General features: G+C 39.7%; 1 protein-coding gene across 1 annotated transcript in view; it reads right to left on the bottom strand.

Annotated features, from left to right (window-relative positions):
- polr1a (RNA polymerase I subunit A) overlaps positions 1–24,495 on the bottom strand; it is a 131,513-nt gene that overhangs the window by 106,292 nt on the left and 726 nt on the right. Inside the window, exons 2-3 of the mRNA XM_028801579.2 lie at positions 13,614–13,818; positions 1,997–2,146 (exon numbers count right to left, since the gene is read on the bottom strand). Of these exons, the coding sequence (XP_028657412.1) occupies positions 1,997–2,146; positions 13,614–13,818 (355 nt within the window). The remainder of the gene's footprint in view (positions 1–1,996; positions 2,147–13,613; positions 13,819–24,495) is intronic.

The following is a 24,495-nucleotide window of genomic DNA, read 5'->3' as shown; positions in this document are numbered from 1 at the left end:
GTTTTGGATTTTATATTATACTCTCTCATACTGGTCACTGGAAGTTCAAGATGGCACCTCATGGCAAAGAATTCTCTTGAGGATCTGAAAGAAAGAACTGTTGCTCTCCATAAAGATGGCCTAGGCTATAAGAAGATTGCCAACACCCTGAAACTGAGCTGCAGCACGGTGGCCAAGACCATACAGCGGTTTAACAGGACAAGTTCCACTCAGAACAGGCCTCGCCATGGTCGACCAAAGAAGTTGAGTGCACGTGCTCAGCGTCATATCCAGAGGCTGTCTTTTGAAAATAGACATAGGAGTGCTGCCAGCATTGCTGCAGAGGTTGAAGGAGTGGGGGGTTAGCCCGTCAGTGCTCAGACCATACACTGCACACTGCATCAAATTGGTCTGCATGGCTGTCGTCCCAGAAGGAAGCCTCTTCTAAAGATGATACACAAGAAAGCCCGCAAACAGTTTGCTGAAGACAAGCAGACTAAGGACATGGATTACTGGAACCATGTCCTGTGGTTTGATGAGACCAAGATAAACTTATTTGGCTCAGATGGTGTCAAGAATGTGTGGTGGCAACCAGGTGAGGAGTACAAAGGCAAGTGTGTCTTGCCTACAGTCAAGCATGGTGGTGGGAGTATCATGGTTTGGGGCTGCATGAGTGCTGCCGGCACTGGGGAGCTACAGTTCATTGAGGGAACCATGAATGCCAACATGTACTGTGACAAACTGAAGCACAGCATGATCCCCCTCCCTTCGGAAACTGGGCCGCAGGGCAGTATTCCAACGACCCCAAACACACCTCCAAGACGACTACTGCCTTGCTAAAGAAACTGAGGGTAAAGGTGCTGGACTGGCCAAGCATGTCTCCAGACCTAAACCCTATTGAGCATCTGTGCGGCATCCTCAAACGGAAGGTGGAGGAGCGCAAGATCTCTAACATCCACCAGCTCTGTGATGTTGTCATGGAGGAGTGGAAGAGGAATCCAGTGGCAACCTGTGAAGCTCTAGTGAACTCCATGCTCAAGAGAGTTAAGGCAGTGCTGGAAAATAATGGTGGCCACACAGAATATTGACACTTTGGGCACAATTTGGACATTTTTCACTTAGGGGTGTACTCACTTTTGTTGCCAGCGATTTAGACATTAATGCTGTGTGTCGAGTTATTTTGAGGGGACAGCAAATTTAAACTGTTATACAAGCTGTACACTGACTACTTTACATTGTATCAAAGTGTCATATCTTCAGTGTTGTCCCATGAAAAGATATAAAATATTTACTCACTTTTGTGTACTCACTTTTGTGAGATACTGTATATAGTATGTATATAGTATATTAAATTTAATTCCTGTGCTTCCTGGTTAATTCTGAGCTAAATGTGACGCTTAAAAGCAGAGTAGTAAGAGTAGCAGCACACAAAATAAAGAGTTTATAGCCGTCACTTTTTTTCTTTTTATGGGTTCCATAGTTAAATGTGTTGCCAGTTTTCTAACCCGTTCTTTTCAAAAAGTATCCTAAACATAAAGGACAATAAAAATATATCATTCTATTTCAAAAAAGGGTGGAATTTTATGAATTTGAGGAGAAAAAACTAAAGGAAATTCAAGGCACTGTATATAAAAACGGAATCGTTCTATTTAATATAGTTCCAATAAAACAATGGTCAACACAGGGCACCTTAGAAGGCTTACAACATTACAAAAACATCTACACACCTACTTCCCAGAGTGGCATCGCTTTACGCAGCATAGGAGGAGAGATAATTCTTAACTAGGCAACAGGTCATCAGAGAACACATTCACCACAGACCGACACTCGTATACTATCAAAACTGAGCAGTAAAATAATTGGAATAAATATACATAGAGTAGGTACAAGCAATTAATCACTCATAGATAATCAGGAGATTCTCAAAATTATACTTTTGCTCAGCATGAGTCAAAGGGCACTGTAAAATCCAGGACAGTTAGAAAGCCTCAACACATATTTCCCGTTTAGTCCTTACCCTGCCCAGTGTCTCTTCAAGTTCATAAACTCCATTGATAATGCCAGCTTCCAGAAGTTTCAACTGGTTCAGCAACACATGAATAGCTGCCCGGGGGCAAGTTAGCATATTACAGTTCAGGCAAGAACCTCGTATTAGCAAGTACAAAATCTATAAAGAAAAAAATCAGTCAAATGAATCATTAGTATCACATATTATACATTATTGATGAGCACTGTAAAAAAAAAAAAAAAAAAAAAAAAACTCAAAAGCTTTCCATAACCATCAAAAGAAAAATAAGTGGTTTCTAGAAATTTACAGTACAATTCTTGTTTAGTTATTATATACTAGTCATTTAGCCCATTACAATAACGGGCGCTAGAACAGTAGTGCATAAACATTAGTAGGAACAGTCTATATTAAATGGCAAGGGACTTTAACCTCATTCTTTTTGTTGGTCATATTTTTCTTTCTTTCAGCCTTTCTTTTGTTGATGTTTACTTGCTGAGCTGACCGTTCTTCGTGGGCTGCCGCCGTGTGTTGTGTGTCTTTAATTTTCTGTGACAGTAATACTGTCTTGTACGTCCGTAATATATCTTTAATTTTCTCTGGCAGTAATACAGGCGTGCGCATTGGTAATATGCCTTTAATCTCCTCTGACAGTAATACTGGCTTGTATGTGTATGTAATATGTGTCACTGTATTGTGTACCTTTAATTTCCTCTCGCAGTAATACTGGTTTGTATTTCCGTAAAATGCCTCTAACTTTCTCTGACAGTAATATCGCGTGTCGCACCGTGCCCCGCGCATGCGCACTTCACCAGGAGACACACACACACGGACACCTGGACGCACAAAGGGATTTTATTAAAGAGGATAATAATAATAATAAAAAAAAAACTTACATCTCATCTGCAAACTTTTACTCAGTTTATGCCTGCCATATAGACAAGATTTTTTAAAATGTATCAATGTTAAAAATGTTAGAGGTCCTAAATAAAACAATAGATTGTCATTTTTGTCCTCTAGTCTGTATTCAGCTATTGAAACAAACACACCAAAAGATTATACTCAAATGAACACTGCATATTAACAGATTTATACTCATGATTTGGAGTCATTACTGTACAAAACTTGGATCTCAAAAAAAAAAAAAAAAAAAAAAAAAAATCAGAAACATGAGGAATGACAATCAAGTTCAACTTGATGAAATACTTTGTGCATGATCTTACAGTGGAAAATCAAAAAGAAAAAGAAGCCATGGCTGGGGAGATAGGGTTGGTATGGCTTATAAATCTTGTAGTGCGAGTTACTCCATTCCTCTATCACATGAAACATAAAGATGCATTACGTATTTAAAAAAAAACTCCTCAATGTGTGATGTCCCTATACAAACAACCAGGTGTGCATTTGGCGTTTGTGCTAGGACTTTATATCACACAGGAGAAAACTCTGATTTTAAAGATTTAAAAATGTACAACAAACTAGTTAGTGGCAAAAAAAAGTGACACCTTATCAGCTAACATAACTGTAGCTCAGCAATATAGTTTTCACATTAAGAAACTCACAATTCCCAACACAGGTCACCTGATCATGCAAAACAGCTAACAAAATGTGAGATATAAAGGCTTCACCAGCTTTCTTCTTCTCCCATGTTTGACGAGACAGCTAGCTGGGAGTCACTGTGGAAGGAGATCTCTGGTTTACAGATAAAGATGACCAACGTAGAAGGCTGATTTCACAGAAACAATTTAAAGATAGTGTACTTACCTGTATGCAGTCAAGGATCTGCCTTAGTGGGCTTTATTATTCAGCCCTTGAAAGAATGGCTCTAAACATTGGGCTTGGCATGAGAATATTATGTGTACTTACTAAAGAGTGGCAGCACCTAACCAAGATTTTTTTTCGCTTCATCATACTGGCAGGAAAACAAGTATTAAACACCAATTTAAGGTGGTGGTGGGTCTCATCATCAGTCATTACCCATTATCAATCTTAAACAATACAAATATACTGTATGACATACGTGTTTTTACTGTTTTTATCACATTGTAGGGTTTATACTCATGAATAAATGACACAACACCAAAGAAATGACAAAAGTTTAGCATTTGTTCATTCATTTTCAGCAATGAAGTATGCTGTTTTACCCATACTACGTGACTCTGCAATAATGCATTTCTTTTGACACAGTGAATGTGGTATTAATAGGAAGATGTGCTTTGTGCTTCAACGTATTTAACAATTTTATTTTGGTACAGTAATCCCTCCTCCATCGCGGGGGTTGCGTTCCAGAGCCACCCGCGAAATAAGAAAATCCGCGAAGTAGAAACCATATGTTTATATGGTTATTTTTATATTGTCATGCTTGGGTCACAGATTTGCGCAGAAACACAGGAGGTTGTAGAGAGACAGGAACGTTATTCAAACACTGCAAACAAACATTTGTCTCTTTTTCAAAAGTTTAAACTGTGCTCCATGACAAGACAGAGATGACAGTTCAGTCTCACAATTAAAAGAATGCAAACATATCTTCCTCTTCAAAGGAGCAAACAAATCAATAGTGCTGTTTGGCTTTTAAGTATGCAAAGCACCGCGTCACAAAGCTGTTGAAGGTGGCAGCTCACACCCCCTCCGTCAGGAGCAGAGAGAGAGAGAGAGACAGATAAAAAAATCAATACGTGCCCTTCGTGCTTTTAAGTACGCGAAGCACCGTGCAGCATGTCGCTTCACGAAGCAGCTGCACAGAAAGTAGCCAACGTGAAGATAATCTTTCAGCATTTTTAGACGAGCGTCCGTATCGTCTAGGTGTGCGAACAGCCCCCGCTCAATCCCCCTACGTCAGGATCAGAAAAAGTCAGCGCGAGAGAGAGAGAAAAGTAAGCTGGGTAGCTTCTCAGCCATCTGCCAATAGCGTCCCTTGTATGAAATCAACTGGGCAAACCAACTGAGGAAGCATGTACCAGAAATTAAAAGACCCATTGTCCGCAGAAATCTTCGAACCAGCAAAAAATCCGCGATATATATTTAAATATGCTTACATATAAAATCCGCGATAGAGTGAAGCCGCGGAAGGCGAAGCGCGATATAGCGAGGGATCACTGTATTAAGAAATAGAGTAACTCATTTCATTGCCAGTGTAAGCAAACCAAAAAGCCAGTTTATTTGAAACCTGCCTTTGAATTTTACTTGCCACAATTGTTGTTAGTAGCACTGCCAGTGTACAGTTTCCCATAGTCCTATATGAATAATTGCAGATGAATGGAAAGTCATTTAAGTTTGCAGAGAACACAACAGTGGTGGGTCTCGTCAACAATGGGGATGAGCCAGCTTACAGAATGGAGATGATGATTGGCGGACTGGTACAACAGTTTCTCGATGCGGACAAAGCAAAAGACATTAGTGATGCACTGATACGGAAATTCTGGGCAATACTGATAACTGATGGTCAACATTTTTTTTTTTTTTTAAATTAACTACCGGTTTGAATGTTTTAGTTATGCTGAAAATGTATTATGCATTATCAAAGAAACAACAGTAGCATGTGAAACACAGATGAACTTATTTGTATTAACTTGCTGACTTTTACCCTCTTCTTTGCTATAGATATAGGCAACCAGTACTTTCTGTGGGGGGGGGGGGGGGGGGGGGGGTTGGGGATTGGGAGAGCAAGATATGGCTCTTCTCTATACAAAAAATACTCCAGGTCATGTACAAAAATCTGCTTAACATACACATCCTGGGTAACTTAAGCACATCAAGACACCATGTCATTACACAACATGGCATTAGATATATTTACAAAAAAGTGAATGCATATACTTTGTGGCATAATCAGACATATACTACTTTAAGTAAAACTAAAATTAAAAGGTACAATGAGACCAGTAACACTGGTCACAGGTTGGCTTCTTTAAAAGCACAAACGGTAGGTTTTTCTTAACAAAAAGAAGCATTTCTGCCTTTTCACCAGCACGTCTGTTTTTCTTTTCATTTACTATATTTGACATGGGGCGGCACGGTGGCACAGTGGGTAGCGCTGCTGCCTCGCAGTTGAGAGATCTGGGGACCTGGGTTCGCTTCCCGGGTCCTCCCTGCATGGAGTTTGCATGTTCTCCTCGTGTCTGCATGGGTTTTCTCCGGGCGCTCCAGTTTCCTCCCACAGTATAAAGACATGCAGGTTAGGTGGATTGGCGATTCTAAATTGGCCCTAGTGTGTGCTTGGTGTGTGGGTGTGTTTGTGTGTGTCCTGCGGTGGGTTGGCACCCTGCCTGGGATTGGTTCCTGCCTTGTGCCCTGTGTTGGCTGGGATTGGCTCCAGCAGACCCCCGTGACCCTGTGTTTGGATTCAGCGGGTTGGAAAATGGATGGATGGATATTTGACATGGCTGAAAAAAAGGTGTTCACTGTCTACACTGGTATAAAGTGCCGATAGATACATGATCGCTGCCTTGGCCAAGGTTGGAAAACGGGCTGCATTGCTTTTCCAAAACTGGAGGGTGCAGTTATTTCTGGAAATAGGGGACTTGCTGAGATAGTTATTCAGCTGAAAAAAAAGCAAGTTTACAAACATTTACCTGTATTATAATAAAAAATATAATAAATTATTATTAGGTTGACCAGATATGTGGTAAAGAAAAACAGGACAACAAGGACAATGCCTATACCAACCACAGCCATTAATAAAAACTTGTGACATTGAAAGCTTGACGTATAATTATTTGCATCATATAAAGGGCATTCTATAAAGTGTGATGCGGATGGACTTTTAAGTGCTACAGCACAAGCTGTTCCACAATGAAACACTTTCTAATACAGGTGTGCCTTGTAATACTGAGAGACTGCTGTATATTTTAGGGTGATTGTTTTAAAGTAATGCTTACATTAAAACTGGAATAGATCTTGCCTTAAAATCTTTTACAGTTTAGGCACAGGAGACACATCTTTCACAAGGTACAAAACTTGAAGCTGCATTCTAGCATGCAGGCGAACCTGTTCCTCCTTTTTAAGTACCCACTAAATTAAATTCCTCCAATATTTTTCCACAGCGACTCAACTAAAATGGAAAACCCCCAAAACCGCGCCACTGCAATAACAGTTTTGTACGCAATCTGGCAAATAAAGTGCAGAAAACCTGACGAAAAAGGCGAGGTGATGCTATCAACGTGTTCCTTTTTTTCTCAGTTAATGTTTGCGAAGCAGTTTGCCCCACACTCGTGCACTGTCCCAGCAAGCCGCCTCTCAGTGTCGACTGTGAGTTTCATGAAAATGCACGAGGATACTGATTGGATATTAGGAAGCTGCAGTGTATGGCTTGATTATTTTTTTTTTTTTAATTCTGGATGTCTGATAATCCTAATTAGTAAGATTATTGTTAATAATTTTATGATTCTGTTATTTTAACTTGGCGGCAGTTGAATGTGGTTTTTCTTTTTTTCAAGAATTTCTTCATACATCTCCAGCAATGAAGCAGCAACATCTCTCTGAGTGCAAATCCTTTTCTCTTGTGGTTCGCTGTTGCTCTTTGCATCTCCTTCACCAGCTGACTTCTCGACCAGTTATTTCTCAAGTGCTCCTTGCGCTTATTTTTTGGTATCTCGGTCACAAAATTTATCTTTGTATCGTGGATCAAGGACAGTAGATTTACAGTATAGTGGCTCTGAGAATGCACCACTGAAGCTTTTGTGACAGTCTCCAAAAGTGTGATTTTCGCCGTCTGAACTCCGGAATCTGTCTTGTCACACTTGCTAAGCAGACTTTTAAGCGCTTCAACAGACAGAATCACATCCGCAATTATAAATGAATGCACACTTATGTTGGCATGTCCTGCTGAAGCATTCTTGCCAGGGTACCAAGGTGCTTAAAACGAGTAACTATTCGCCTCCCAATGGCAAAACAGTCGGAGATGCTTCTCTGGCTCAACAGGCCTTCATTTACAGCAAGCTACGAAGTGTTAGCCTTGCAGCTTAAACTTTTAATGCCACTTTCTTCCATTAACATTTGCCATATTGCAAGCATTGTTAACGAAACACAACATGCACATTACTTTTTGAAATGTTCCACTTCATTAACATGGAATCGAAAGCTTGCGCAATGAAAGTTGCAGAGTGAGAACTCTTTTTGCCTCAACATTTTCGTCAATCCAGTGTGCCATTAGACTCAACATACTCATGGGACTGACTTCTGAGCTCCACATATCTGTAGTGAAGCTAATGCTGGTGACATTGTTTCCTAAACACTCGTGGATATGTGTAGCAATCACATCATATAATGCAGGCAGTGAAACATCTGCAAAGTATCCCCAGCTTGGAAGAATGTACCGAGGTTCTGAATGATGTAGTAGCTGGCGAAATCCCTCATCCTCATCTAGGGAAAAAGGTTAGTCAGTAGTTATGCCTTTAGCTCTGGTGTTGTCGAGTAAATGTCTTCACGTTCTGAACGGTTTGCTGTATGAGGCTAGCGTCTGATTTAACTTTCGTTTTGGTAGCATTAATTGCTAAAAATTCTGTGTATAATTTGTTACAGTGGTTCTTCGGATGGGTAATTAAATTTGTGATATTGAAAGATTTAATTTTAAAGTCTCCTTGCATTATCTCATTTTTGTACGCAGAGCAGATAGCAACTATGTTTTCTTCATTTTTCACAGGAAAATATGACCACACGGCTGACATATTGCTGTACTAACGATATCTGCCCAATGAGTAAACAACACGCGTAGTGCTCCTGTCAGCAAAACTAGGAAACCCCGTTTTTGTTTGTTTTTTTTGTGAGCGCAAGGGGCTGCGCTTGCACGCATGCTTTTCTGCAGCTTAATGTCTGCCTCACCGAACAATGAAACCAACATTTAATTATTTAGTGAACTAACAATGTTGACAAGCCCGAATTATATCGGTTGGCAGTACTGGTTTAAATGTACAAATCTGACAGATTTTGATGTCATTTTTAATGAACATTGGCCGATAACAATACAGTTTCCAATATATCGTGCATCTCTAAAAGAGATGACTGTTGACTTCAGGTAGGCCCCATGCTATCCACACCCCACTGCACATTGCGGACACTGCAGTGAATCAGGTGAGGAGTACTAAATTCATTGTGTTCCTGGCAGCTGACTTTACTTGGTCAATTAACACCACCTCCACAGCCAAGAAGGTTCCTTTGGTGGCTGAAGAGGGCAAGCCTACCTCCGCCTGCATCCCCCATTCGTACCACATTCTACAGGGTCACTATCGAGAGCATTCTGACTATCTGCGACACCGTCTCGTTTGGGAACTGCAATATCTCTGACTGTAAGGTTCTACAACATCACTCTCTGCCCTTCATTAAAGTCATCTTTATAAAGTATTGAACCCACAAAATCTACAGCATTGTGAAGGACCATTCCCACACCTCTCAAGGTCTCTTTATCCCACTTCCATCTGGCAGAAGATACTTTACTATTCAAATAAGTTCTGCCAGGTTCTGCAACAGCTTCTACCCCTTGACTCTCAACTCTGTGCTGCCCTCCTGCCCTTAGATCTGTTCCTAGTAGCTTATTATTTATGCAGTACATTTGCAGCACTTGTTACTACTGTAGTTTTTTAATAATTACAGTTAAACCTTGATTATCAGTCACTGAATTAACCATCAGTCTCCATTATCCATCAGGGGAAAGAAAAAAAAAACCCACATTGTACACGCCAACATCTACCTGTTACTACTGCCGCATGATACACTTCGAGCACATTGGAACAACTCTCCTTTTTGCTACCATGTAGTGTTTTTCCCCAGCACCGCATGTCATGCTGCATTTTGAAATTACAGTGTCAGTTACATACTTTCAGCTTTAATAGAGTTTCGTAACTTTTCTCTTTTGTTATAATTATACTACTATACATTGTTATTGTCAATAAACATATCCGTGAGGTGTTGGAATTGTCACAAAAAACTGAAATTATTACATGTTCATAGTACTAGGGTGTTGTACCGTGTTAGCCATTATGAATGTAGTGAAAAGTCAAGCAAAATGACACCTTTTATTGGCTAACTAAAAAGATTACAATATGCGAGCTTTTGAGGCAACTCAGGCCCCTTCTTCAGGCCAGATGTAATGTTTATGAAACAGCAAAAGCACTTCAAGTATTGTTTCAGTTTATGGAGTAGGAAGAACAACAGTGAACGATATAAAGTGTAATGCCAACAAAATTGAAAAACTTGTCGAAAATGGAAACCACTAATGGTAATGTTATTGTGTATTAATGTTAATGTTCTTCTGTGTTGTAATTTTCTTTTTAAATTATGTTATATTTTGTTAATACATTGTGACATGCAGGCAGCTTGTGATGAGCTGAATAGCAGCAAAAAGGGAGGAATGCTGTGCAAGTGATGGAATGGGTGAATGGCTTCTGTTCTGTGAGGGGTGGACACGTCTCTTAGGAGATGAGCAATAGGAGAAGTTAGTATTTCAAATAGTACCTTCCTATTTGTCCTATTTCAAATTATTATCCATTCATTTACCTATTATTTATTTATCCATTTATAGTATAGGTCTTTACCCATCTTGAAATTGTCCTGTGTTTATGTACATGCTGCACCATGGTACCGGAAAACTATTTTGTGCCGCTATATGCTGCAATACTGTGCATTGATGGTATGAGAATAAAGCTGCCTGACTTGATTCGACTTGAATGTGAGCTTTTCTCTGTGACCCTGAACCATATCTGCTGGTTTGAAAATGACAGGCAGACATCTATGGACACACTCGACTCAATCAAGTGAATGACTACAATTCCTCTGTTCCTCTATTAAGACTGTGTAGGGCATGGTATTAAATATCATTTAAACTCCTCCTGTAACTTCATAACACTACAATTTAAATGATTACAGCTCACATCTGATTGATCATATCATGATGCAATCAAAACACACACAAACCTATTTCTGAATTATTTCCAGAATTTGGTAAAAGTGACAATAACAAAAGCATATATGTATGTTTTTTAAAATACTGTAATATAGGTAAATTCTGCAAGCACATGTTGAAATTCTCTTGCCTCAGAAAAAACATTTTCAGACATGCCGTTTTTCCTACTTATATGTATTGATGCTGTTCTGTATCATCAGCACAGTAAGACTTTTACTAACATTTTCCTCTTGTATTATTGTGTCTTTCAAATTCATAAAGAGATAGCACTTTATTTGTCCCTAGTAGGAAAGTTGGCATTTTACAGAAGCTCTTTAAATAAATGGATAAATGGATAGATAAATAAATAAATGCACACACACAATGGTCTGAACACACCAGATTGACTAAAAAGGAAGAAAATTTAAAAACACATTTCAGATTTGTCAGTTCCAGTCACAGTGAGGCATTATGCAAGTGCATTGCCGATGGTATAAAGGGTGCCAGTGACAAACTCCTGCTAATGATTTGTTGCGTTAAAGTACTCTGCGTTAGTGTGTCAGAGAAAGGTTATTCAGCATTGTTCGAAATGGCAGTTTTGTTTAAATTCTCTCCTATGCTTCTAAACCACTTGAAAAGTTATGTATTGTACTGAAATGAAAAGGAATGCAGCTTGCAAACAAGTGAAAAAGAATTCAACAAAAATTCTAGGTATGATTTAGTCTTAATCAGGTTAAAACTTTGTACAGAGATTTTTAACAAATAGGCAGAGTAGTAGCACAGAGCTCTTCCTCTCAGTGCCATAAGGGATTTGCATATGCCCGTGCATTTCAGGATTGATCATTACTATTGAGCATGTTGAACTGAGTATTATAACCCATTTTAAAACTAAATATTTAAAATAGGTAAGTGATATTTCCAAATTAAGAAAATACATTTAGTCTCTCACAAAGTAAATAACATCCAACCCCTATTCAATCTCCAATCTGAGCCCCTGGGGGAATAATGGCTGCTGCACAACTAGATCATACCATTTCCAAATATTTTTGGTAAATAACTGAATCAAAACTATATAGATATGTTATTAATAAGTGGGGTGTGTGCAAACAAACACTTTCTGATTGATCAATTTCTGGGCTCTGTTGCACAGCCAGTGCACCATCCACCACGTGTGCTTCTTGCCTTACACTCAGCTGCTGCAATAAACACTGCCTCCCAGTGACCCTTAATGGAGCAGATTAAATTTATATGAATAAAAACTATGTTCAGTTCCCCAGTGCACCATCCACCACGTGTGCTTCTTGCCTTACACTCAGCTGCTGCAATAAACACTGCCTCCCAGTGACCCTTAATGGAGCAGATTAAATTTATATGAATAAAAACTATGTTCAGTTCCTTTGAGAGGATTACCACTGTGCTTGATAACCCATTCTTCACTAGCTGTTACTAGATGACGCAATGATTTTTCCCCCCATATATCACTACTTATGTTCTCATCAACATATATGTGTAGCACTGGAATTAACAGGATGCTGCCTGCTTCATAGAGAGCCTAGAATTGTCATCTCGAAAATGCTTTGCTGCAGAAGAGGGTGAACCAAGCATGTTCTACTCATGACACTGAAGACACCTGCCATTCATTATTTCCATGAATGTCTTGCTTTTAATCCTGGCAGATATTCTGGAAACACAACAATCACCTTACAACACATCATCTCAAAGACTACAAAAAGGAAATGATGTCAATCATATTTTCTCTGCAAAGTGCTTCTTTGAAAATGCTGTATATCCAAGCAGCAGTTATATAACCCATAATAATATTTTAGGTATTTTTTTGTTCTGACTTCCCTGGTATCACATTATCACTACTCAAAACGTGGAAAGCCCGGACTCCAACCCACAATTTCTTGATTACTAGGCAGCAGTGCTTACTTCTGCACTAGTGAAGCAGACCTGTCGACTTTTTGCTGATTGATACAGTGCATCCGGAAAGTATTCACAGCGCATCACTTTTTCCACATTTTGTTATGTTACAGCCTTATTCCAAAATGGATTAAATTCATTTTTTTTTCTCAGAATTCTACACATAACACCCCATAATGACAACGTGAAAAAAGTTTACTTGAGGTTGTTGCAAATTTATGGCCTCCACTTTTTGGCACATTTCCTGTGAAGATGTCTCCATAGGATGCCCCATGTGGAAGTCACCTTCAATCAACTCCCGACCTGATATAAATTATTTGACCGAAAACAACATTCATCCTCTCATGAATTTAATTTCTTCTGGCTTCTTCTCTAAATTTGTAAAGAATTCAATGACAATACATGGAAGTGTCAGGATTACCATAAACCCATATGCTTTAATACTAGGCAGAAAGGAAATTTAGTACAGCAATAGGAATAGTAGGTGGAAATTTTAGTATAGCAATTTTTAAACACAGTACATAGCCAAAATTTGCAAGTGTGGAATTCAAGTGCTTGACAAACATCTAACAGTAGGAACTAATCTAGCATATACTTGGTCAAAGTCAAGAGAGCTGTTTATATGTGCACTTTTCATGGACTGAAGAATTTGGTACAGAGCCGATTCTCAAGTAGTATTTATAAATATTTTTTCATATCCTAATTGTGGATTGTTATATCATGGAAATGACTTAACACCTGAAGCACTTTTCACTACAAAAATAAAAGAATAAGCATAACAAGAAAAACAAATATCGGTATATATGCAATACTGAATTAAAATGTAATACTTACATCAAAAAATAAAGGGCTGTACACTGATAGTGGCAGTTCAATATGCCCCAAGTGGCCTGGGCAGTGGTGGAAGTCCTGAGTACAAGTAGTACATATTTCTTTTGAGTCAGCAGGCCCCAAGGCCAAATCATAAAGGCCATTTGGTGCTGGGTTTCCCATATTATCCAGATACTGTGGATTAGTTATGGCTTTTACACTAAGTTTCCTGGAAGAATAAAGCACACATGTATAGTTAGGTTTCTATGTGTGTGTATATGCATATTATATATATATATATATATATATATATATATATATATATATATATACACACACACACACACACACACACACACATACATACATACACACACACACACATATATAGGGTTGTCGTGATACCAAAAGTTCAAACTTCAACTTAGTACAAAGTATGGAAATTTCATAACATTTGACACCCAATATAGTATATAATGCAATTCAGTAAAATGTAAATAAATTGCAATTCTGCATGCATTCAAATCTGCATATTGATGGAAACAAATAATGGAAATTTTAGTCATTAAATGTAAACACTTCACATAGTGCAACCTTATGTAAAAGGTAACATTAAAGTTTACTATACAATAAAAAGTAAAGAAGTTAAAAAGTTTTTTTTTTTTTTAAATTGGTGAAAACAAATACCGTTATCGTTGGTAAAATGAAATGTTACAAATATCATTAAATGTTAACTGAATAAGTATTGCAATCTTTTGTAAACAGTACACATAAAATTTTAAATCAAACATTCAATTAAGAACAATAATGTCATCTTTTGTAAACAATTGCTCAGAAGAGTAACACACAGTCTACTAAAATACTTAAAGGCTTTTCATAAATGCAAACAGAGCACATTGCATTTTTGTGTAAATAAACAATGATGTCTTTATAACTTCCAACTTTTTTGCAATTAACATGCTAAAAATCAAGGGAACGGCAGAACTGTACTTCTAAAGAGTGTTGACCTGAAATGAACAACACAAAATAAAACTGGTCCAGAGCAAAAAATTATTCAAGTCCCCTGTCTTGATACATTAAACATTTAAGCGACTACAAAAAACATTTTAACCCTTTTAAGAAAAATAAATGTCACGTTTCTACTTCAAATGCAACAGTTTACAGGATTATCCTTATTAATGTTTAAAATTTAATTACCTCTTGAAATTCTTTGTATTTGACTCACATGTCAATCCTTCAAATGTTTTGACTAAATAAGCTGCATTAGCCCATTTAGCTAGCATTGTGCAGTAGTACAAACTTACTTCCGGTGAAATGTCAGCCAGCTCAGTCACTTTCGTTCCCCATGCTGCAGTTGTGATTTTCGTTTAGTAGTGAGATTTTCCAAGAAAAAGAAGTTTTAAGTTTCAACATAAAGATAGGTCTACAACTGAACGTCATTGTGTACCTACCTTTTTGTCAAGCTTCCTGTAAGTACAACAAGGTACTTAGTTTTCATACATTTCCCTCTAATGCGGAAAGCCGATCTAAATGAATCTTCACTATGCGAAGAGAGAGCTTTATGGTTAGTCCCCATACTCAAGTTTGCAGCTGACATTTTAAAAAAAATTAAAAAAAAAAAAAAATTTTTGCAAGCCAGTGTTGAGGCAGGATGGCAACGGTTGAGGAAGGGAGCAGTTCCTGCGTTGTTTGAGTGGAACAATTTCTCCGCTCCAATTTTAAGACTGGGAGTTTGGGAGAGGAGAAAGCAACCGGCAGAGGATGATACATTGAGGCTTCATGTATAAACAAGATGTATAAAAACTAAACTTGGTGTAAAGCCACACACATTTTCACGGCAGGGTCTCCCCTTGTGCACACACTTTTCTGCTCAGTTTTGCAAACTGGCGGCACTCAGCATGAAAGCAGTGCTACTGTTCCTGTGGTCTACTTTTCTTTTTTAGATTCACATCTATGATGAGGGTTTTTATCAAATACACTGAAATTAATTGCTTATTGTTTACTATTTTAATTCACTTTATTGTAATCATTCTTTAACAATATAATAGTGCACGGAATGGCCCAACTATTCCAACTGCAATGGCTGCTTTAGTGCCGTTAGAACATATCGCAAATGGAAGAATTAGAAGAGAGCGTGTATTTATAGATGATGATGACTGGCTTCTAAGTAGATTTCAATTTCCAAGAGCTATACTCTTGGAGCTGTGTGCTGAAATGGCACCGGCTTTACAAAGGCAGTCTTTGAGCAATTGTGCTCTACCTGCTCTTTTGCAAGTTCTGTCCACTCTCAGGTTTATAGCCGCAGGAGCTTTTCAACATGAACTTACAGTAAATGGGACAAATATGTAATTACATTAGGTCAGGGATCTCTCCTACTACACTTCTTTTGCTTGCTACTGCCACTCATCTGTACCACACCACCCCACCCATCTCACTTTCTCCACTACTAGGGGGCTCTGCCCCCTGCTCGCTTCGCTCGCCAACCCCTGGCGTTGGGAAATGACAAAGAGTGAGATGTATGAATTAGATATAGAATAGTGTGCAGCTTTGGATGATGCGCATAGAAATAACAAATAGAGTGTTTGGCATATATTAATGTTTTATTGGAATATTTCTTTGTATATAACATTAGTAGTAAAGATGGTGTCTTGTCCTTGAATGAGTCTTCCTTGGCATGGATCATTTATAATTTTAACTCTAACGTCAGATGAACGTCGAACACGTGAGAAGGCAACATTGCGTTGGAATGTAGGTGTGTTGTTTTTATCAGGACGTAAATGTAGAACAATATCTCTGTGAAATGGAGGCTCACCATCTTTACTTTGAAAGACAATTGCCACTTCATTAAAGACGGGCAGATTGTATCGTCTTGGATCTTGTTCTTTGTCCTTTATCAAGACCAAAGCAATTGTAGTTGCCGCTATACCTTCTGCATTTGCTTTTGTATTTGCCTCCTTTTCAACTTCATGTAGCATTTTTATAGACTTAGCTAATGGGTGATTGTTTATGACATGAGTGACGTTTCTCTTTATAAGCTCTGTGCATTGTTTGTTTTCAGGAAGGTTCATGCGTTGATAGATTGCCTCATCTGGATCTAGGATGTAGATTTGTGCATATTTGCGTTGTTGATTTGTTTCAGGGTGCACTGTTCCAATGCGATGCAATATTTGTCCACATATGCGAAAGCAGTATGGGCCATTGCCTTTTGGTGGCCTGATATGTACTCCGGTAGATACAAAAGCAAATGAACTATTGTAGGATCTAATGCAGTTCATAAAGTTTTTACTTTCAGGCACATCGTTAGTTAGAAGCTTCTTTAGATATTCAGGATATGAATGTAAAGGAGGCAGTCTAATCTGCCCCTTTTGACAACAACGTGTAAATTCATTATTTGTATTGCCAGTTGTTTCTTCTGTGAAGTTAAGCGAATGACAATGATTGCAAATGACATTCATTAATCCCAAAGAATTTTCCTCAATAGTGGATTCCTTATTGAAGGCGTTTTCAGCCATTTGGCGTAAGCGTTTAACAGGTGTGTGGCGTTGATGTCCGCGACGGGCATGTTTTGCTTTTTGCGCTTGATTGCCTTTTTGTTGCATGTCCATTATTTGTGACGCGCAATTTTTTTCTTTTTTTTTTTATTTGCCTCCACTTTGCGCAAAGTCCGTTTCAGTCTACGCTGTGCATTGTTTGTATCGAGCCTTGTCCGTTTTTGTATGTCGGTCATTTGAGCTTGGTGCTTTTCGCGTCTTGCTTTTTTTTTTCTGTCAGTTCATTTGCGCGTTGTTCACGTCTCCGTTCATTTATTCTGTCTCTTCGCTCCCTTTTTTGTATGTCTGATACGCGAGCTCTTTCGGTTTGAAATCGTGCTTCTTTCGATGCAGCACTTTGACACGCGCGCTGAATGCGTCTACGTGCATTGTGTCGGTCCATTTGGGCACGTTCCCGTTATCCTTTCCGAATCGTTTTGTACCCGTGACCGTGTATTCATGACTTGTTTCTTTCTCAGCATGCGAAATATGGATAAGTAATAAGGAGGATCGCACTCACTGTTAATATGTATCCTTTTCTGCAGTTGAACGGTTAATAGTGCTTTATTGAAAGGACATCCACCTATGCTGACACCTATGCTGCCTAGTGTGAAGGTGTCGACGTTCACTTTAGAATATGTGGCTTTGGGTGTCACTTCTTATGGATGTGTGGGGGGGATTGTTGTTGCGCGAGCATCTTCTTTCTTTTTGTGTTCCTGTGTCTTGTTTGAATCCCCCTCTTTGTGTGTGTCCCGTCCCTTGCTTGTAGGGTCTGTGGGGTGGTTTTGTGTTTTTTTTTTTTGTCTTCCATGGGCTTGTTGAATCCCCCTCTTGGTGTGTGTCCCGTCCTGTGCCTGTAGGGTGGGGGGGGGGGGGTGTGGTCGTGCCTTGCTGTGCGCTCGTATGTTCTTTTTTTTTGGTGTGTCTAGTTTCGTGTGCAATGTGTTTCGTGCTTTCCCCGCGTTTGACTACTTTTTTATGTGCCTTTTCCTTTTTACGGTGCGTGCTCACTCCTTGTTTCTGTGGTCTTGTCCGCCTCTCGCGGCCCCTCATCCGCCTTTGTCGCCCTCTTTTGTCCGCCTTTCTCCGACTCTCGCGGACTCTTTTTGCGCCTGCGCCTCTCGCGGACCCTCATCCGCCTCTCTCGCCCTCTTTTGTCCGCCTTTCTCGGCTCCTCAGCCGACTCTCGTGGACTCTTTTTGCACCTGCGCAGTACGTCTTTTTGCAGCTACGGCCCATGGCCGGATGTGCCTGCGTCCATCATCCGGTTTAGCATTCTCGGTTAGTAATATGGATGCTGTGTTGTTTCTCTGCTACTATAAGTATCACTCTGTAATATGCTAAAATACTCTGGTGACAACTTCCTTCATATTAAAGTTTGTCCAAAGCAAAACAGTCATACTAGAATGTCCTAAAAGACATATTTACATCATGAGTCAGGTCACCGCCACCACTGGGCTATGAATGAAAAGTTCAATGGCATAGTTCACTCAGGAATACATCATCCTTTTCATAGCTTTGGAAATTGGAGTGTAAGCGTACAAAATTTGCAATTTGTTAAAATAAACTCTGATCATGGATCTTTCCACAGTAAACCCTCATTAGCCAATATTGCATTGTTTAACTCAAGATCTCTTAATGGCAAAATATGGTGCTATCAGAATTCATTACAGACTCAAAACTCGACACGCTTTGCTTTAACAGAAACCTGACAAAAACCAAACGATGTTACATCTTTCATAGAGATGACACCATCCGGTTACATTTACAGTACTTCGCAGAGCCTCGCAGCTCAAGCCAAGGAGTCGTCGTCGCAGTAATTGTTAGAACTAAACTAAATATCAAAAGAATCCCAATTGACTGCCCATTGTCTTGTGAATGTCTGGCTGTTAAATTAATAACGAAATCAGGTCCTGTCTTTCTCATTGTTCTCTATCATCCCCCAAAACACAATGTGTCTTTTTTATCAGATCTGACTGAATTATTAACCCACTTAAGTTCCCTTTCGCAGAGAATCATTCTTCTTGGCGATTTCAACATCCATATTGACATTACTACATGTAAGCTGAGAAATGAATTCCTATCCTTACGGGACTGTTTTGACTTGGTGCAACATGTTGATTTTCCTACTCACTCTGGTGGTCATATATTGGACTTGATCTGTACATCTGGCTTATCTGTTGGCAACACTTATAGCAGTGATTTGGAACTCTCTGTTCATGAAGCAGTACTTTCACTCTCTCATTACCTCTCCCTCCTCTTACCTGTAAACGTCAAATATCTTTCAGAAACCTTAAAAAAATATCTTTCTATCCTTGCTGAAGCCATTCCTGATCTTTTCCTGTCTTCACCTATTCCATCAACACTAGATAGATAGTCTTGTTGATCGCTATAACACAGCCCTTCTTTCAGCACTAGATAAAAAAGCTCCTTTAAACCATAAGTAGGCTGTGCTTTAGAACTCGGCTCCATGGTACAATTTAGAGTTACGGTCTACGAAAGCAGCTGGCCAATGCCTTGAGAGCTAACACCTTGAGAGAATGTCATGCAGGACTGGCCTCACTGTGTAAGCCCAGGCTTTCCCTGACCATCAAAGGGATTATACGGATGCACTAACTGCAGCCAAGAACACACATTATGGCAGAACAATAGAAAGTGGCCATGATAACTCAAGGGTTTTGTTCTCTGTAGTTAATAAACTACTTCAGCCAACATTTGGCCCAATTATCTCCTCTACCAGAGTCTATAAAAAATTCCTCCACTTTTTCTGCAACAAATTTAAAGTTCTAAATAATTCAACTAGCATAAATCCATCCTCTATTTATACCTTTCCCTGTCTTCCCACTCCATCCAGCTCTCTTTCAAAATTCACACCAGACACATCTGCATTTGTTAATGACCGGCTTTGTAAGAGGAGGCTCACTACCTGTGTACTGGGCCCATCCCTACCACACTACTTAAATCCTGCCTTCATGCCATAATCTCAATGGCTATGACAATAATAAATACATCCCTTGACACTGGCTTTGTGCCAGCCACTTTTAAAATCTCTTCTGTAACCCCAATGTTAAAAAGTCTGGTCTTGACGCTGACAATCTTAACAAATTTTGGCCCATTTCTCACTTACTTTTCTGTCAAAATTTCTTGAGCGTGGTGTAGCCTCCCAACTCACCAATTACTTAACCTCTAATAAACTGATGGAACCCTTTCAATCTGGTTTCAGGGATTAGCACAGCTGTGAAATTGTTCTGCTTCAGGTGACTAATGATTTGCTTATGGCAGCAGACTCCAGACAAAAGTTTGTTAGATCTTAGTGCAGCATTTGGCACAGTTAGACATGGAGAACATGCTGAGTACCGCTGGCACTGCCCTCCAGTGGTTTCAGTCCTATCTGACTGATAAGCAAGAGTTTGTTAGTCTTGGCAACATCAGGTCCAGCTCAGTGCCAGTCACACAAGGGACTCCTCAGGGCTCTGTCCTCGGCCTTCTGCTCTTCTGTAGTTATCTGCTTCTCCTTGGCCATATCATTTGTAGCTTTGAACTGGGTTATCATTTTTATGCAGATGATACTCAACTCTATTTCAATTTTAAAAGTAAAACTTCATCAGGGCCTTTCTCAGCTTGAGCACCTCTCAAGCTCCATCAGGTTGGATGGGAAGCGTGGTGCACAGCCATTTTAAGATCTCTCCAGAGATGTTCAATCGGATTCAAGTCTGGGCTGTGGCTGGGACACTCAAGGACATTCACAAAGTTGTCCTGAAGCCACTCCTTTGATATCTTGGCTGTGTGTTTAGGGTCGTTGTCCTGCTGAAAGATGAACCATCGCCCCAGTCTGAGGTCAAGAGCGCTCTGGAGCAGGTTTTCATCCAGGATGTCTCTGTACATTGCTGCTGTCATCTTTCCCTTTATCTTGACTAGTCTCCCAGTCCCTGCTGCTGAAAAACATCCCCACAGCATGATGCTGCCAAAACCATGCTTCACTGTAGGGATGGTAATGGCCTGGTGATGAGCGGTGCCTGGTTTCCTCCAAACGTGACGCCTGGCATTCACATCAAAGAGTTCAATCTTTGTCTCATCAGACCAGAGAATTTTCTTTCGCATGGTCCGAGAGTCCTTCAGGTGCCTTTTGGCAAACTCCAGGCAGGTTTTCATGTGCCTTTTACTAAGGAGTGGCTTCCGTCTGGCCACTCTACCATACAGGCCTGATTGGTGGATTGCTGCAGAGATGGTTGTCCTTCTGGAAGATTCTCCTCTCTCTACATAGGACCTCTGGAGCTCTGACAGAGTGACCATCAGGTTCTTGGTCCCCTCCCTGACTAAGGCCCTTCTCCCCCGATCGCTCAGTTTAGATGGCCGGCCAGCTCTAGGAAGAGTCCTGGTGGTTTCGAACTTCTTCCACTTACGGATGATGGAGGCCACTATGCTCATTGGGACCTTCAAAGCAGCAGAAATTTTTCTGTAACCTTCCCCAGATTTGTGCCTCGAGACAATCCTGTCTCGGAGGTCTACAGACAATTCCTTTGACTTCATGCTTGGTTTGTGCTCTGACATGAACTGTCAACTCTGGGACCTTATATAGACAGGTGTGTGCCTTTCCAAATCATGTCCAATCAACTGAATTTACCACAGGTGGACTCCAATTAAGCTGCAGAAACATCTCAAGGATGATCAGGGGAAACAGGATGCACCTGAGCTCAATTTTGAGCTTCATGGCAAAGGCTGTGAATACTTATGTAAATGTGATTTCTCAATTTTTTTATTTTTAATAAATTTGCAAAAATCTCAAGTAAACCTTTTTCACGTTGCCATTATGGGGTGTTGTGTGTAGAATTCTGAGGAAAAAAAATGAATTTAATCCATTTTAGAATAAGGCTGTAACATAACAAAATGTGGAAAAAGTGATGCGCTGTGAATACTTTCCGGATGCACTGTATCTATCTATCTAATGCAAGGAATCTTGGCGTCATTTTTGATTCCTCCCTTTCTTACTCCACCCACATAAACCCCATTAATGAAATTTCCTACTTTCACCTCTGTAACATATCCCACGTTCACTCATTCCTCTTCTTTTCTAATGCTGAGAAACTTGTCCATGCTTTTCTCACATCCTGCATTGATTACTGTAACTCTCTACTGGCATATGCCCCTTCTAATTTTATATCACAGCTCCAGCTGATACAAAACTCTACTGCAAGAGTCCTTACACGGACTAGTAACAGCGAGCACATAACGCCCATCCTTCTATACCTCCACAAGTTCCCCGTGTCTTACAGAATTGAATATAAAATTCTATTATTAACCTAGAGAAAGGCCAAGCAAAATGACACCTTTAATTGGCTAACTAAAAAGATTGTAATATACAAGCTTTTGAGGCAACTCAGGCCCCTTCTTCAGGCAAGATGTAAATGTATTAACTTACAAAGATTTAAATGGCCTCACACTAGACTACATTAGTGACCTCCATCACTATGCTCCTGTTCAACCACTAAGGTCCTCCAATTCTGGCAATCCTATTGTACCCCACACTAACCTGCACTCTGAGGGTGATGGGGCCTTCAGCTGTATAGCACCCAGGCTTTAGAGTGATCTCCCAAAATTAATTAGATCAGCTGACGCCATTCATTCTTTTAAAAACCAACTGAAAACTCATCTGTCCAGAAAGGCTTTTAACTAAACCCGACATTCTATCTATTTTAGTATTCCTCTCTGTCCAGATGCTCAGGATAATTTGTGTGTGTTATATTAAACATTGTTATTTGCTTGGCTTTCTTTTAGTACTGAATGTAGTATTTTACTCTGATTTATTGCCTTTTATTCTCTTTAATCCTTTTGTATATCCTGTATCTACATGTTTTTAATGTTCTATTTAGGAAACATCTGTTTCCAATGTTACATATATCTGCTGTTTCTTTAGTAGACTCTGAAGCACCTTGAGCATGGGAAAGGTGCTATATACAATTTTTTTATTATTCATATAGCCTATTGAGTCAGAGTATTCAGCCTTCTTGGAGACCCTAAATGGAGTGCTGGAAAGCGGTCCGAGTGGGGACTCTTAACATTCTTCTGAACCCAAGTGGTGCTTTGTTACTGGACTTCAGAAGCTACTCAGTTTATCCATAAAGAATACCATGGTTGAGTACAAGGGTGTACATAAGTGCACCAAAGCACCCTAGGTCAATGATCAATTTTTCCAGTATTGTCATCAGATCTATAACCTTCACTAACTTAGTTCAACTCATTTTTCCAAGGTAGGCAAAGGATATGTCCAACCAGTCCACATGTGTTTTGTGGATTTAGAAAAGGCATAAAAATTGCATACTTCAGGGCGTCCTTTGGGTGGTGGTACGAGAGTATGGGATACCAGGCCAGCTGCTGCAGGCTACTTGGTCCCTTACAATGGAGATAAAAGCTTGGTCTGCATTGCTGACAGTAAGTCAGACTCGTTTACAGTGGGTGTGGGTATTTGTCTCCAATTCTGTACATAATTGTTTTACCAGAATTTCTAGGTAAAGCAGAGGAGGGTGTCCAGTTTTGAGGCCCCAGGAACGCACCTCAGCTGAAGATGTAGACCTGCTGGTTTCATCTAGATGCGCCCATAGCTGCACACTGGGGCAATTTGCAGCCAAGTGTGAAATGGTCAGGATGATGATTTGCACCTCCAAGTTAGAGGTCATGGTTCTCAGCCAGAAAATGGTGGAGTGCCCTCTCTGAGCTCATATGTCTCAAGACCTTCTTCACAAGCAAGTCAGTGTAACGTCAGCAGTGATGTGGCTGTTGAACCTGTCAAGTCATCATGAAGATGTCTGGGCAGATTGCTTAGATTGCTGCCCCCTCGACCTGGATCCAGGTAAGCTGCAGAAAGTGGATGGATATGTAGACGGACATCTTTTTATATTCTGCTTATGCACAGACTTGGAGTTCAGCTGCTAAGCATTTCACTACATATTATAAAGGTATATAAACTGCATTTGACAAATACAATTTTATTTGATTTGATAATGAATGTTAGTTTTTAGTTTATTATTTGGACAAATATCGTATTCCTAAGTGCAAATGGTCTAGTGTTATCCCGGATAGGCAATCCTCCGGTCCCAAATTATTTAACAACTCTTTTCCTATCGAGTGGACAATATTTAGGAGCGGGAGCAATAAGGTTAGTTATAACCAGCTTACTTATTTAAAAATATAAGTTGCATCATGACTTGTCGACCTTTCAGTGGCGCAACTGCCACAAACGCAATCTTTTCGGCAATTATATGCATTTGCTCAGCGATAACTACAACATTTAGTTGCTCCGTGTTGAACCGTTACCACTAAGAAACGTTGCAGTTGTTGTGCTGGAATTAATACAAAATATTGGAAATACATCTTATTGT

The sequence above is a fragment of the Erpetoichthys calabaricus genome, chromosome 5, assembly GCF_900747795.2.
Source record: "Erpetoichthys calabaricus chromosome 5, fErpCal1.3, whole genome shotgun sequence".
Taxonomy (NCBI): domain Eukaryota; kingdom Metazoa; phylum Chordata; class Cladistia; order Polypteriformes; family Polypteridae; genus Erpetoichthys; species Erpetoichthys calabaricus.
Note: the sequence above shows the minus strand (reverse complement) of the source record. Positions and strands in the feature narration are given on the sequence as shown.